The sequence below is a fragment of the Amaranthus tricolor genome, chromosome 3 (assembly GCF_026212465.1).
Source record: "Amaranthus tricolor cultivar Red isolate AtriRed21 chromosome 3, ASM2621246v1, whole genome shotgun sequence".
NCBI lineage: Eukaryota > Viridiplantae > Streptophyta > Magnoliopsida > Caryophyllales > Amaranthaceae > Amaranthus > Amaranthus tricolor.
In genome coordinates this window covers 34,922,929-34,940,066 of record NC_080049.1, presented here as the reverse complement: position 1 = coordinate 34,940,066, position 17,138 = coordinate 34,922,929, and the positions used below count along the sequence as shown (strand labels likewise).

Below are 17,138 nucleotides of genomic sequence, written 5' to 3'. Positions count from 1 at the left end.
GATTTGAACCTTTTAAGCTGTATTTGTTTCCCAAATCCCTTCTAATCGTGTTACTTCTATTCAATGTTTCGGGGAAAGAGAGCTAAGACATATTAGTAATAAATCTGTTTTGGTATTTCTCGAGCAAGACAAGTGATATCCCTTAAACCGGCCTAACATGCAGTATTTTATACCTTGACAGCACGGGTAATATCAGTTCGGTAAACTTTAAAAACCTTGACACGGCCTTATGTTTGCACTATGAGCACAACTGGCAGTTGCATCATTGTGTGCTTCTATCTGTTAACAAAATCCCAGTTTCATTCAAAGTTGAAGATGAAAAACTGAGCAATATAAGCATAGTTCATCAATAAAAAGAACCAACCAGTATAGCATGTACATATAGTTTGTAGTAAGCGCACTGCACTAAACTTCTAAAATAAAAATACTAATGAATTATTTGCCTCTAAACGCAAAGAGAAAAACAAAACTAAAATAACCAAAAAGGGTATACTGTCGCTGCCCTTCTTTGCACACGGAAGGGCATTGAACTTCCTGATTTCAAGAGATCGTAATGACAACACCCTTACAAGAGACTCATGACATCAATTTTAACCTTTCTACAAAACGATATGCACTCACTTGGAGTTTTCCGCAGAAGTTGCCTCTACCTTCTCGGATGAGGTAGTGTCCAATGCTGTTAGCTTACCGAAGGATTCCTTTGCATCTCCAAAGAAATCTTTTAACTTTATCAAGCACCGTCTTGAGTTGATCTGGAGTCGGTAGCTGCACAAAAATAAGCGAAAAACTATATCTATTTAGAGACGTTTAAAAAGGAAATTATACCATTGTCTTTTTTGTTCCTCAATCATTTGTTCAGTTTCCGAAATACTTAACAGCATATACAGGACGAGTATGAATTAAGCTGTAAAAGCAAGATTACCTCAACGACATTTTTAGGCATAAGAGTAGTCTTTACATCATTATTTTCCTGTATTTATATAAGCCTAATTATCAGAAAATGAATGATCATCAATCATGCACTAATTAGAAAGTTCTTGTGCAAGGTAATTTGAGGATGCCGAAACATTACAACAAGCTTGTAGCCATATCTAAATTCAGTTGCTGTCCTCAAAACACGAAATTGCTTCTGTGCGATCTTTATCAATTCCTTCTCATCCTGTAAAACCAAGTAGCAAATCGGAATGTCACGATGAATGTGCCTCAAAAAAGTATAGAGTAAGCACATTTCTATATAAAGAAGCGTATTGGCTCATCAACCGAATCTATACCGATGGGTAAAGAGTTAGCACTTACCCACATAAACGATGCTGACCTAAGTACTTTCTCGATAAATCACTGCAGCAAGATTTCTGGCAAGTGTATCCTTGTAAATATATTTGCCTAAAAAATTATCTTTTGCAGCAATCATGATCTTGGCGGTTGTGCCACCGGATACTACATTAATTGGATACCACAGGTAGACCTGTCCAAGTTTGTCAATGAACTAATCCATAAGCCATGATCATACCCCATGTTATACAAAGCTAAGACGATTTCTCTAAGAGAAATAACATCATGCTGTTATGAAAAGTACGACATTGCCATTGATGAAGTAGTTCAGATAAAGGCAGAATCAGTTAGCAGATTGCAGAGAAATGTGCCAAAATGGCCAAAATTGTAAGAAAGGACTAAGAATGTACAATAATGTGATAAACTCCAAACAATAGCTCCATGAACTGCTAAATAAAAATCATCACACTCCAAACACATGAAATTTTGTGGGGACTTCCAACGGATCACTGCCTCTTTAACACATTCGACATATCACCCCTTTCCATCAATATAAATAGTACTCCCTCCGTTTGTGTTTGTTCTTCCCATCAGGAATATTATAGATTCTATAAACGAACTTTGAATATAATTCTCCTTAATCCATATGAAAAAACATATTCAAGTGGCGGCTTGATAAATTATTCAATATATATTTTTCAATTATCGACTTTTATAATTTTCACTAAAAGTTATTTGAGTTTCGAGTTTGGATTGAGATCATACCAAAAGCAAATAGGAACAATATGGAAACAGATGGAGTGTTATAGTTCTCTATGCTTTGATAAATTTGTTAACTGCACGTAAAACCGATGAGGTTTCATACTAAACTCATTCGTAATAGGAATAGTAGCCTTAAGTTTATAACCGAAAATCAAAGTGCAAATCTTTATATCAAAAGATCAAGTAAGACCATAAAAACATGAACTTGCAAGTAAAATTCTCTAAATAAAATAAACAAAACTATCACAATTACACTCTTCGGACAATTATTCAAGTACCCAACTGGAAATTTATTATCTAAATACCTACACAGGAAAATTTCAAGTACCCACTAGATAAAAACTATTAAAAAGTCCTATCTATCTTTCACAAAAAAAAAAGGCATAAAAACGTGAAATTGCAGGTTAAAAAAAGATTCATAATTCAGCAAAATTGAAGAAGAGAAAAAGGAGAAAAAAAAAAAAAGCAGACATTAGCCATACGAATGAAGATAACAAATCGAGGATTTCCATCATCTTCAATCTTGGGCAAAGGAGGAGGAGGAGGACGTTGAAACTGACTAGCTATCATTCCCTTTTTACCCTTTGCTTCTACCACAAATTGCAATTGATTTCCCTTCTTTTTTGGGCATTTTGTCGTTGAAGAATGGAAAGAGTGTAATAATTGATGTTGTTTCATGAAATGTTCTTGAATTTGAGTTCATGAGAAGTCTAATTAGAGGGTTTAAAGACATACCCACTTCCATTTTTGAGCTCTCTAACCTCTGTTCTTCTGGGTTTTCTTCTTCTTCTTCTATTGAAGTTTACTGGGTTTGTTTTTGTGGTGTCCATTTTGGAGGTGGAAAGTCAGACAAATCATCCAAATTTTGCTCATCCACACATCCTTTGATGTTTAAATACATTTTCTGTCTGTCTATATCAAATTGCTTTATTTTAAGTACCAAGACTATGAACATCCGGATTGGCTTTATTATAAGAAAGAGCAGCAACTTTTTTGTTAGGGGTGGGTTTATGTTTACTAGGTTAACCATGTAGTTTAAAACACCTAGTAATCTTGCAGTGATCACAAAAATAATTAGGCTTTTGGGTATTATTATTGATCTTGTCATGGTGACGATTCTTCCATTTATCAGTAGCAGATGCCATAGGTTCCACAAAGATTTGAGGTTTGGTAAGATCCTTATGACTTTCCTCTTGTAAAAGCATGCGATAAACTTCACTAACATCATGAAGTTCTTTATTCGTGAGAAGGTTGGAGCATACTTGATTAAATTGTGGGTCTAATTTCATCAAGAATATCATGACTCTTTGATCCTATTGAATCTTGATGAAGTTTGTTGTGGGGTTGCAAGTACAAAGGAGTAAAGGTTTAAGGTCACCTATTTCATTCCATAAAGATTTAACTTTAGTAAAATATTCGGCTACACTCATATTTGATTCTTGAGAAGTATTGAGGAGTTGCTCTTGTAGCCTATATATTTGTGAAGAAGATGGATTACCATATCGACACTCAAGATCATTCCAAACGGCATTGGCGGTTTTGAAATACATGATACTTTTTGCGATATGCCTCTCTAAAGAAGAAATGAGCCAACCGATCACCATGTTATTGCATCGTTTCCATGCACCTTCGTCTAAAGATCCATCAGGAGGTTGAGGCAAACTACCATCAACAAAAGACATTTTATTTTTTGCATCAAGACTTATAATCATTGACCTCTTCCAATCACTAATACAAGTACCATCAAACACAACCAAAACTAATTTGACGCTAGCGGAATCCGAAGGGTGTAAGTAATAAACACTGCTTGGATCTTGGGTGGGATCGGTTGCCGGTTTAGAGATATGGGTATGCAGAATGGTGGGTTGATTTGCTGGTACAGGTTCCATGTGAGAGGAAGAAAGGAAGAGGATAAAAGAAAGCAATTCTTGATAAATCAAACAAAACAGATTTATGTAAACAAAACAAACAATGAGACCTGCGTCTGATACCATGATAGAATGAGAGAAAGTAAAGCCTTGATGGAAACAAATAGAATGTAAAGTATAAGGCATATAGTGAATAAAGAAACAAAACTCTATATTATTATGTAAGAGTACACTAGAAACAAAAATATATCTAACTAACCATTAGTAAGTCTAACAACAGAAACTAAAAAATAACAATAGAATACACTAAGAAACAGTAGCAAAGAGCATTAATTTGGGCTATGTTCAATATCCTCATCAGGAAATAAACATCAATTGCTTCATTTATTTTCGGATAAACTCAAATATTTAGTATAGTTGTTGAAAATAAATTCAATTATTTTATTTTTAATTCTTTACTTATAAAAAAAGCTTTGAAAATAATTATAAACAATATACCAAATAAATAAATTTATTCAAAAATAAATTTTTTATATAGATTTATTTTTAGCGAATCAAGCAAAAATTGATTTATTATTAGTAATTTATTCTATTTTGTATTTTGATATGCTTATCTATTACTTTCTCATATATATTTTTTACATAGGTGTATACATTTAACTATTTTAATGTTATCAACACATTAAGATAACAAATTCAAATGTTGTGGTTGATCTAAGGAGACTACTATGTGGCTCTATATTAGTAAAATAGTTCTTTTAAATTTAAGAAAATATTGATTTTAAAAATCTAATTTTTCATCTATTCATAACGTTGAATTATTTTTTAATAATTTAACATTTGTCCTTAGTTTGATGTCATCACACCTTTTTTTATTTTTTAATAATTACCCTATTAATATGTTGAGAGTAGGCCTGTGCAACGAGCTGGATTGGGCCTTACAAAATCAAAAACGGCTTTGGGCCCATCAAGCCCGGCCCGATTTATTTTTCTTATTTCTTCAAATTTTATGGAAAGTAATTGAGTTTTTTGTATGCAATTATAAATTGATTTTTATCCAAAGAACCATAAATTGCATGACCAAAAATACAAATACTAACAACAGCATAATACAGAAAAAAAAAAATCATCGAATTCAACAATTAATGGAATTTTAAAGTTTTTGTGCAATGAAGGAGAATGGAAAATAGCATGCAAAACCTGAACATAATGCGGGTACTGGAACCACAAAATAAAAAGTATATTACTACATATTTACAAATTCTTAATGTCTAGTTATATACAAAGAGTTGTTTATAAATTATAACTAACACATACCAAATAGAATAGAAAAAAATTGATGTCTTTATAATGGCAGTTGATCTCAGCAGCAGAGCACCAAGGAAAGAGGAGCAAGACTCATTACTAAAGCTCATTTTAAATTTAGAAAGACCCGTTACAGCGCCCCATTTAAATAATAATAGAGCCCGTTTCAGTCCGGCCCATTTTCAGCACGACCTGTATATAACCCTTTCAAAAACGGGTTAATAAGGGCTGAAAACGGGACCCGATCTATTGAACACCCCTAGTTGAGAGCAAATTAAAGGTAAAATTTAATTCATTAAAAGATAATTCAGAGAACAACGGATAACGAATTGAATTATTAAAATCAAATTTTCAAAGTTAAAGTTTATTTTTCCCTAAGAAAGTGCTAATTTAACGTTAGATCATTAAAACCCACGAAATGTTTAGGGAGATGAATGATAAAGGTAAAATGTCTAATTGGAATTCGTGTAGTATATTTATTAGATCGTTACTGGTGATGGGATTCTTTGAAGGTTATCAAGTACTCTTATGAGTTAGAGATGTTGGGAAAGGGATCGAGGCCGAATGCTTGTCCTTGTGTGGGGATTTTCGAGGGAGGAAGAAGAGAGAGAGTTGTTGAAAGAGAAGGAAGAGGATTTGTAGGAGATGAAAAGGGTGTTAGGGATGTTCTAATTATAATGAAGTTTATTTCTTGGATGAGTTAAGTTCATGCTTTTCAATTTCATAGACGAGAGACTCTTTGAAGGTATTCTTGTTTAGTCATTTGTTTATGAATATGATTTGTTATCTTTTATCCCATTTTACACATTACTCATTATTACTAGAAGCTAAATATACTGGTACGATGATTTCTATTTGATTTTGCATCATTTATGAGATAATATCTTGTTGAAAATGATGGTTGAGATTCTGACATGTTGCCAATAGATTTTTATTTGCAATTTGATTCCTTTTTACCGCGTATTTTGCTAGGTTCAGATAAAAGCATGTGCATGTGATTCGGCCTCTTCTAAAATGGTCAATCTTGTTAACTAGCTAAAAAGGTCCGACCCTTTACAAATTTTGCGAAGTTAGTATTTTAGGTTGTTTACATTTCTACGAATAAAATAAAATAAAATATAAAAAAAATAATGGAGATAGAAATTAATCACTTTGATCTTATATGGAATATATTCCTTGATTTTGATCAATTTTTCACAATTATAATCAACAAAGCACCTAATATTAATAAAGTGCTACACATTAATACAATATGGCATTATTGCTTTACATCACCATGTTAACAATGGAGACTTATAGCTTGAATCATCAATCATTAATCTAGTTTCTTCTTGTTCCAAAAACCTAGATACATCTTCATCCTTTTTTAGAACACTTGGGTTTGATTCAGCAAATGCAAGAAGCTCTAAATCTTGCTCAAACATAGCCATATCATCTTCCTTTAAGGTAACCCAAGCTTCAATCCCACCACCTTCATTAGTCTCACTCAAAGCAAAAGTGTTTTTGTACCCTAAACTAACCAAACTTAACCATATTGGCTTTCCCCACCCAAAATCAGCATCATACAATCCATCCCCACATGTACTAAGACACTTAAAGAAATCAACATCATCCCTCCTTAGCAAGCTCCCTGCTTCATTGAATAGCTCGCGTATTACTGTGTATGCATCTTTGCCTTGTAGCTTCTTTGCATAGTTGTTAATGGCTTCTGATTTTCCCTGTCTTTGCTTTGCTACCAAATCTTTCAGCTGTACTATGTTATCACCATTATCTTCCATTTTTGCTACATAGTAGCCGACTAGATTGCCAATGCTAGTGTCTGGTAGTGGTGGCATTGTCCTTCTACGAATGTTCATGGATTGAGACATTGCTGATAGTGCTCTAGAACTTGAGTTTGCTCTTGATGCCTTCAAAAGGGGAAGAAAAACTTTGTTATCTTCATGCTAGAGCTGTGCATATATAAGTGATTCTTTAACATGTTTATATTTAATTAACTTGCAGTCTTTGTTGGTTTTTTACATACTTGACATGCATCTAGGCTAAGCTAATAGTACTATTTACTATATGAATTAGAATGTTAGGCTTTTGAAAGAGAGTGGCTCGTGGTTGAAATATACCGCTAAAGCTACAGGACAAGATTTATCGGATGGATTTTCGATCAGTACTACTATATGAATTAGAATGTTAGACTTTTAGAATGGATCATAGTAGGAAGATGAAACTAGTAAAAATACAAATGCTTTGATGGATGAGTGGACATACCGTGAGAGATAGAATTCAAAAAGAAGATATAAAAAAAGGATTAGGAGTTGCAAATATTGAGGAAAAATTAAAAGGAAATAATTTAAAATGGTTTGGGCAAGTGTAAAGACAAGGTTTGATGAACGACGCTAAGGAAGATAGAAAGTTAAAATTTAGAATACTTTAAAAGAGGATGGAGAAGACCAAAGATGACCTAAACGACAGGAGTGGAAAATGATATGAAGAATTTAGACTCAAGTGTTCGGATTGTAGTCTGTAAATAATAGAAATGAATAGAGAAAAGAATTTATGTGTATAACAACTATAACAGATTATTGATTCATGTAGTTGATACCAATTTTGAGGTTTAAGGCATTGACATTGTTGTTGTATTGTTCATTTTATATTGTTTCAAAATTTTATGTCAAAAACTAAACTAACATTTTGAGACCCTTCTTTTAAAGGGTTTGTATAGTTGGGCACCTTACATCTGCGCGGATCCTCTTCTATATGTTAACTTACCCTAGTTGCACATTTCCACAGTAGAGATGAAACAGCCTCAACTCGAGTAGGCTTAGGCACATCCTTACTCATAACTCTAGCCTTAAGCTTCACAATCTTTGATCCATCAAACACAAACCTTCTTGTAATTGTCCTATCCCTATCTAACTTAAGTTCATGTTGTGTACTTTCTAAGTCCATTGGTGGGATCAATGAAGAAGCTACATACTCAGGCACAACCTCTTTACCAGACCCAGAAGCAATGGATGACCATCCCCTCATAAAAGCTGAAACTGTCCCACCATCAGTGATCTTATGTGACCAACAAATTCCAAGAGCCAGTCCTCCACATTCAAACACATTACTTTGAATATGAACAAGATTATCCATCCCCATTTTACTCCTAGACTCAATATCAACAGGAAGGAAATGCTTTAGTGCATTGGCATTAGGTTGTTTTAAGAAATCCTCCAAATGGGTATTAACCTTAGCTTCCAAAAACTCAACTCCTGCATCATTACAGTCAATCGAAACATGATCTTTGATTCTACCTGCGAATGGGTAGAATCGATTCAAAAATGGAGAAAGGGATTGTTTTAGGTGATTTACTCGATTATTTGGCTCGGGTTTTTGGTTATGGAGGTCTTGTGTAGGGTAGAAGAACACCATGGGAGCGTATACAGAAGGAGAAAGTTGGTCTAGGAGGGAAAATTTGTAGTTACGGAGGTAAGAAGGGGTAGCCATGAAAGGTTTAATGTATTGTCTAGCTAGTCTTGTAACCTTGATTAAATCCGCCATTGTTATACTTTGTTGTTATTGATACCAATGGAGGTTTTGTGAAGGTAACAGTTCATGGTTAAACATCTATATATAATAGAAAATATTAGCGCTTTCTTCATGAAAGATGTGCAATCTAGAAGAAAAGGAGATTTATTGGTAAATATGAAATATGATGAGATTGTTAGATTTGGTTGAGAATTTAGTCTATCAGACAAAGATCTTTTCTATGAAAATCTATGGTGATTGGTGTACCCACATCCATATATGGGTTTGTTTGACAAAATGGTTGACTGGTTTGATCAATAAAATATATTGATTGATTTGCGAACAACTATAGACTAGTGGTTTAAGGCGAATGTTATGGAGATAATTGATTATAATTATTTGTTGACTGTTTATCAGAGCAAAACTTAGTAAAATAATAAAAAATCAATAAAAACTGCTCACGTAACTTTTTGATTTTGCTCGCAATCTATTTGACCAATAAAAAATTAAAAGTAAAAAATTAATAAAAAAGTAATTAATCAAACAACCCCTATTATATATGTTTGAAATTATTTGTTTAGGACGTTGAATTTAAATGGTCAAATAAGATTAGAAAATACAGCTGTTTGAACAATTTATAAAATTTTTATGAATGATGTGTTTAGTTGGGAATAGTTATTCAGACATTATTAATGTCACAAATTTTGTTATTCGATCAGTGTAAACAGGATCGAAATTTGCCCTGTTCTGAACTTGAAAATAAAGGAAGTAATATGAACTAAAATGGTCATTTTCAAGCTGATTAACAATCAGATTGGTAATAAACCCAAATATTATCAAATGAAAATCTTGATTGGTTAAATATTTGGTGTACTTGGTCTTAGGATTGAATCTGATGTTGGAACGGCAAGTAGATACGTAATGACAATGATAATTGTTGAAGTACCTACATATGAGTTTTCCCGCATGTGAGTTGTCCCACATTAAAAAAATATAAAAAATTTTGTTACTTTATAAATCTGAGGAATAAAAAGAATCATCACCGTGGTTAAAAAGAGCCCTAAATATTTTCTCGATTCATATTGCGCATATCATTTGCAACCACCTTTTTTGAAAAGAAGTGTTAGAAATGGTAAAACAAAGTCAAATATCTTATCGGTTTGCTTACCTTCAAAATAGATGAAATGTTTATCATTACGATCGAATTTTTAAAGTACGTGTCTTTCAAGAATAATCGGCTAATCGCTACGTTTATCTTCCAAAAAACATTGTCAACACCTGTTAAAACACATTAAATAATTTTTAGATTTGGTTGCTTAGAGAATAGGCAAATCAGTATTCATTTCGATCGGATTGTAAAAGTACATGACAAATCATTATGATATGTAAAAATGACTATTGGATTATAAGATTTTTAAAACTTAAATTTTAATAGTTTTTGAATATTTAGAATAAAACATACATTTTATTAGGTTTAGTTATGAAAATAAAAAAATAATTAATTAATATTCAAAATAATTTTTAATAAAAAATTAATTAATTATAAAGTTGAATTAAAATTTTAAAAATAATGTCCTAAGTCAATTAGGGTAAGCCAAAGGCAATTTAAATCTTTGATCAAAACCATCAGTTTCCATCTAGTTGGCTATGATGTTTATGCTTTTTAATTTTACATGGCTGTAATTCAAAAAAAAAAATTTAATTTAAAACCCTCAAACTATTTTTACTAATAATCTAATAGAAATAACAAAGAAAATTTTAATCAATAACTCTAATTTACAAATCACCACAATAAAACAAAAGATATAATAATAAAAATATAAAATAAGAAAAAGATAAAACGAAACACCAAAAATCCCCTATAACATTGAACCACATAGTGGTGATTTACCCCTCTTCTAAATAACCATAATTTACCTAGACTCTCAAAATAACAAGAATGGAATAGGATGTCTAGAATTTACAAGGAATATCTATCATAGTTGGGCATTTTATTTTTGTATCGTGATATTTAAATTTAAAATTAAATTCATGTATATATATACATCTATTCTTGCTTTGAGGTAACCTCATACCAAAATAAGAAGCTCATATTCTTATTTTTTTCTTAATTTGTATTAATTAGGTTATTTAACCTATGTATCTAATGTGATTCTCGTAGAAGCCGCCTCTCACAACAATTTATGATAAGTATATGTATATTTTATCCCTCGTCCATATTGTGTCCGCAGTTCCCTTTCCCGCTTACAACAATTTATGATAAGTATATGTATATTTCATCCCTCGTCCATATTGTGTCCGCAGTTCCCTTTCCCGCTTATTAATGGACTCTTTAAACACATCCGCATTTTTCATGGACGACCGATTCTTTGACTCCTTAGACGAAGACAAATTCCTTCAAACCTTCGCCAACTGTCGTCCTCCTATCTCTGTACTCCCCTGCCGCGACGACCTCACTCGCTCTCCATCGGTATTCTTCCTCTTCTTCTTTCACACACAGTACACTCTATCCTTTTACTCGGTTAAGGGTTTGTTTATTTGTCAGAACTCAGAAGTGTCTTTTTCGTTATATTATTAGTATTTTTGTATTATTGTCAAGGGCGTTTTTTTCCTTAAAATAATGAATTGTAAGAATGCAAACTGTTTTTAGTGACAATAATTTATGATTGAAGATTGTTGATTCTTGTCATTCTAGTAAACATATATATAAATCATCCTTATATGAAAACCGTGAGAACCATAAAAAGGTGCTACTTTTTATATAAAAAGGTGTTACTTTTTTCAGAAAAACGTGTTACGTTGGATTTGTATTTTTTTTCTGACAGTTACTGTTTTTTGGTAAAAAGCACCAGATTTTTTTAAAAACAAAAGTAACACAGTTTTTATGCAAAAGTAGCACGTTTTCTGTAAAAAGGTAACACATTTTTTGGTTCTCACGGTTCGCATAGAACCGTAGTTTGCACTTGAACGCGACCCTATATATATATATATATATATATATATATATATATATATATATATATATATATATATATATATATATTTGTAATTTGTCCAAATTGAATATCTTAATAGTTAATTGGACTTAGAAATTGACAATTGTTGTTTTATGATCTAACTCAGTTTTGAATGTATAAACTTTAATATCGTTTTAAAAATAAGTATTCGAAGTCTATAAAGATATTGTATAGGTTTTAGTTTAAATTAAATATGTTAATAGTTAAATAATGGCATATAATTAGACAATGATGTTTTATAATATAACTCAATTTTAAACTTATATTTTGAATTATCGTTCTAAGAATAAGTATTCATATTGTATAGCATTAGTGCAAAATTGTGACATATAAATTGACAATTAATGTTGTATACAATAAATTTAAAATACCATTACTTAAGTTAATTAAACACAATTGTCACCCCATCCGGCTCTGGAAGGGATTTGTTTTTTTTTTTTGGCTTTATTGAAGTTGAAATAATGAATTTTAAGAATAGGAATTTTTTTGAAGTAATTTATAAATTATTAATTTTATCAATTAGAAAAAACACTAATATGCTCAGTTAACTAATTAATTAATTTAGAAATTATAATATAATTAAAATAACATTATTTAGCAATTAAACTTAATTTTATCAATAAAAAAATACTAAATTATATTCACCAATCAATAACCCAAAAAATAAATAACTAGTCATTAAAAAGGTCATAAATGACTATTAATTATGAAAAATTATTATGATTTGTATTATACTTTTTCATCTACATAAACATAAAAATAAAAATATTACTCCTATAACTCTTTTATATTCCCCCCATCTTCTAATGTTCTTATCGTTTAGAATATTTTACTTGGAGAAAAAAATTTGATTAAGATTTTTAAGATATAAGATGATAAAATAATTTCATGTGAGATCTCGTTAGTTTCGTTTTAATGCATACTTTTTTATTATATTTTTATAATTTTTTATGATGTGTATTTAGAGATGTTAGCTCAAAATTAAATTTGAAAACAAGTAAACGAGAAGAAAAAAAGAACAAAGGAGTAATATATATATATATATATATATATATATATATATATATATATATATATATATATATATATATATATATATATATAAATATTTAGACTCTTGAAAATGATTTTTGCTAGGGTGAAAAAACTAAATAGAAAAATATAATTGGTGTGAATTGAAGGGAGTAATTTTTGATTCTCCTAAACTAAGGGAGTATTTTACAAACTTTTTATCGATTGCAAACTTATCATTTTAGTTTTTAGTTTCAGCTCATTAATACAATTATACAATCAAGTTTTTGGAAACTTTAACATGACATATCGATTTTGAAGGTATTACTGATTTATACCAGCTGATCGTCAAACACTGAGACGATCTTAAAATATAAAGTTTTTAAGTTAAAAATTTCAATTACTAAAAAGAAAGCAGAATTAATATAATGAAATTTTGGGTGTATTGAAATGCAGGAGTTTAGGGAAGATGAAGAAGAAGATTTGGAAAGGCTTATGAAGGATATATTTCCAGCGGTTGAATCTGAGTTCCCAGCGGTGAAATTAGGGTTTCCGGCTGTAGAATCTAACTTAAAGCCAAGCATTGAAACCAACAGAAAAGAAAAGGCAGCAGAAAATGAAAATCACGTCCATAGGAGGAAAGCAATGACGACGAAACGTACGGAAGAATACTTACCGAGTAGTTCAAAGGTGAGTAAGAAAGCAGCAACAACAGCATCAAGATTGAGTTCCATGATTGAGCAGGAGTGCTTGCATTGTGGTGAGAAGAATACTTCGCATGGCGAGCAGGGCCTTCAGGTCCTAGGACATTGTGCAATGCGTGTGGAGTGAGGTACATGTCTGGTCGATTATGTGATGAATATCGTCCTGCAAAAAGCCCAACATTTTGCTCTAATCTTCATTCTAATTTGCTCCGAAAGATTATTCAGATGCGGCGGCGCAACTCAGAAATCTGAAGTTGATTATAATTAGGTGTTCTCAGTTTCATCATCTTTCATTTCTCAATGTTCTTTTCCCTTTTTTTTGCAATAAGAAAAACTCCATAGGGTACAAAAGTAGATTTTGTGTATTTGTTTGAACTGAGACAAGATTCAATTTTGTTATCATCCCTACTTAATATGCTAAGATTCACTGGTCAAATTCATGATACTAGTGTCAATATTCATAAACTAAATGCTTATGCAGTAAACAAAACTGCAAGTATTCTCATATCTGAGTCCTGAGGGTTAACTGTGAAGACCTTCAATTTCAGATTATTAGCTTGAAAATTTTAGTGAATTATTTGATATGTTAGAGCAGGTATCTGGCTTGATTGGGATTTGGAGTTTAGCATTAGTTTGATAGAGATTACATTCGTGCAGACTGCAGAATAGAGAGAGATGAATGTGCAGTTTATGACTTTAAAATAAAGTACCATAATCCCACATCGGAAGAATTTTAACATACTGTTTTATTTATATATCAGCTAAAGTTACAATTGTATGCCGAGCTCAGTAGCGTGGGCTTGTAACTCAAGTGAGGGCATTATGTTGGTGGGACGTTGTCCACGGTTGCCGAGTTGGATCTTGGGCTTGGTTAATTGCTGGCCTGCCCTGTCCAAGTTGGGAGTTGATCCATGGGACTTGGGCGAAAGCCTTGGGTCTCTTGTGTCTTAGAGTGGAGGGAACCGCATGAGGCTGGTTTCACAGAGCAATGAGAACCTCCCGCTCCTGTCAGTGGTCGGATAACAGGCTGGTGCCTCCCTGATCCATTATAGCTCCGGTGGCTTGGATTTCAATAGGACCATCAATTTTTTTTCCCTTTAATTAATAAATCAACTTGGTTAAATGGCATTTGTGTTGCAACACAAAAAATTGTGAGCTGTCTGAGACCTTATGGACATTTGTTTAACTTATTTATTAGTTTAGCATTTGTTCCTCTTTTAAACATTGGATTAAGCAAGTTCAAAGTGAAATTTTTTGCTACTTAAAGGTTAAAATATTGTCATTTTATCCATATAATTTTGTTATTTTTTATTTTAGATTGTCTTTTAGTATGATTTTGAAGTTTTTTTTTTTTCTAATTTCATAAATAAAGTCAATTTCTCAATTCATTTTATCCTATTTTGATTAAGGTAACTTGGTTCACCAAGTAGTTGCTTAGGCATGTCTAACCATTTTGGACTTTACTAGCTTGAAGATATGGCATGTTGAGTACATGCTTTGAAGACAAAGCATTGATGTTATATAGATGCAAAAGCATTCATATTTTTGTGCAAGCTCGGAGTTAGTAAAAGTCATGGGAAAGACATGGAAAAGGAGGAAGCAAAGATCATGTGAAGAGCTCATTGCCAAAATTCATATTTTGAGCTTTGCTAGCTTTAAGGCTATCCCCTTTGATCTTTTGTATTTCCTCTCTCCCAATACTAATTTTCATTGTAATTCTTTTATTCTATGTTTGGAAATAATGATTTTATTTGGAAATCTAGAATTAACTCAAATTTAATGTTTGACAAATCAATTATGAATTTAAGCCAATTCCACCATTATTTTAAAAGCAGTTCAAGTTAAGAATTTGAGAATGACTTCTCAAATCTTGTCATTCTCAAATTCTTCCTTGATGATTTTGTAATTGAAATTTAGAATTTAACATGAATTACTTATTTACAAACACAACCTTTAAGTTATTTTTGTCCTTTAAACACATAATAATACAAATTCTAACTTAAGTGAGGACGTAACATGATTGGTGAGACATCTTATTCTATAAACTTCAATTTTGAATTTAGACAATTCAATTCTAAAAGTTTCAACTTTGATATATTATTTAAAAATTCAAACTTTTTGAGGCAATCTTATTATATAATTCTCAACTTTAAAATGTTATTTAAAGAATTCTAACTTTAAAAAAATTAAAACAAAATCATGACAATAAAAGCACTTTTAGATTTGAAACATCCATAGTTGAGGTTTTAACTTTAATCCAACTTTTTTATTTTTACTTGATATATATAAATTATTATAATAGTGATCCAACTTGTTCTAAATAATACTCAGTTGCATAATTAAGGTCAAGAGCAGTTAATTTAGTGTTTTAACTATCCAATCAAAATGAAATCAAGATTAATTTTCTTTTAGGGATATGAAGATAGATATTAGATGCTAATATCATAATAACTACTCCACTAATTAAACTATAGTCCACCCTGAAGCAACAAAGTGGTTTTTTTTCCCAATACAATTACTATACTTTCTTTAGAAACCAGAGGGTCGATTCTCGTTGCCGCCTCCCCTAACCCTTCCAAGGCCTCAGCTTATCCGATATCCCAAAAAACAAGGCCTCATGCTCTCGGAAAGACCATTGTTTTCTATCAGTTGTTCTGATGACATCAGTTGGATCATTTGGCTCACAGATTCCTCATTCAATGCTATCGATACCGAGTCATTCTATTCACTCATTTTCACCAACTGATAACAAAAAAACTGAGTTTTCCGATAAATGAGGCCGTTGCATGTAAACCTGAATGATCCGAAATTCTCCATATAACGAGACAACAGGTAAACTTTACCCATATTGCTCTACTAATTTTAAGACTGAAAAGTAAACATCCTAATTCCTAACCAATGACACCATGCATGACAATTAACAGGCAAGTTTCAGCTGGATAATGACTGAAAAAGAAAAATATCAAGACACAATTAGCAAATGGGCATCACCCACTTTAAAGGATTGAAAATGACCTTCACTTCTGTAATAAGTTGGTATATACCAAAAGACTGACTAACTATCCAACAACCACCCTAAATCATTTCATAATCAAAAAGTCTTGACCATAAATCAGTACTTATCCATAATAATCCAAGCTCAGGGTTCAAAGTTTTACTTGGTAATAACAAACAATCCCTGTCGAAATGTCACCAGCACAGTAACTTATTTACTACAAACAGTCGTGATCAAAAGGTGCATACTAACAAATAACAACAGTCCTGTCGAAGCAAAGACATTTGCTATCTTAGCTGATAAGATTTTAGATTTGCACTATTGACATTTAGGGCCTGTATCAACACGACCCCTGTCTGAAACAACCAAACCGAGGTTAAAAGGGCAACGATATATACATACCGGAAATAGGGTGCTAGCACCAGACACTAGTATGTGTCCAGTTTATGTTGTTTTTGGAATAAAATGCAGTTTCAAGCTTGTTCTCTCTGTGTCTACATTCCACAACGCCCAACCATAGTGCAAAACCAAGGTCACATCACCGCCAAAGTGTCTAGCGGGAATCTCAACATAAATAAATGAGACAAGGGTTGCCTCAGCACCAGTAAGACTGACAGCAATAATCATGGAAATCCAGAAAAAATCTCTAACAAACAAAAAGATTTTTGCAAGTTCTACAACTTACACGTAATTTATA

General features: G+C 31.8%; 2 protein-coding genes and 1 pseudogene across 2 annotated transcripts; all 3 read right to left on the bottom strand.

Moving 5' to 3' along the window:
- Positions 1–604: 604 nt before the first annotated feature.
- LOC130808577 (protein HHL1, chloroplastic-like) lies at positions 605–2,779 on the bottom strand (annotated as a pseudogene).
- A 568-nt stretch (positions 2,780–3,347) lies between these two features.
- On the bottom strand, positions 3,348–4,028 carry LOC130808576 (uncharacterized). The gene has a single exon (XM_057674034.1). It carries the CDS (start codon positions 4,026–4,028, stop codon positions 3,348–3,350), a length of 681 nt encoding a protein of 226 aa, XP_057530017.1.
- Positions 4,029–6,333: 2,305 nt separating this feature from the next.
- On the bottom strand, positions 6,334–8,923 carry LOC130808187 (BAHD acyltransferase At5g47980). Its single transcript, XM_057673657.1, has 2 exons — positions 7,971–8,923; positions 6,334–7,114 (listed from the first exon to the last, which is right to left on the bottom strand). Exons 1-2 carry the CDS (start codon positions 8,745–8,747, stop codon positions 6,479–6,481), a joined length of 1,413 nt encoding a protein of 470 aa, XP_057529640.1. The 5' UTR covers positions 8,748–8,923; the 3' UTR covers positions 6,334–6,478.
- Between the last annotated feature and the right edge of the window lie 8,215 nt (positions 8,924–17,138).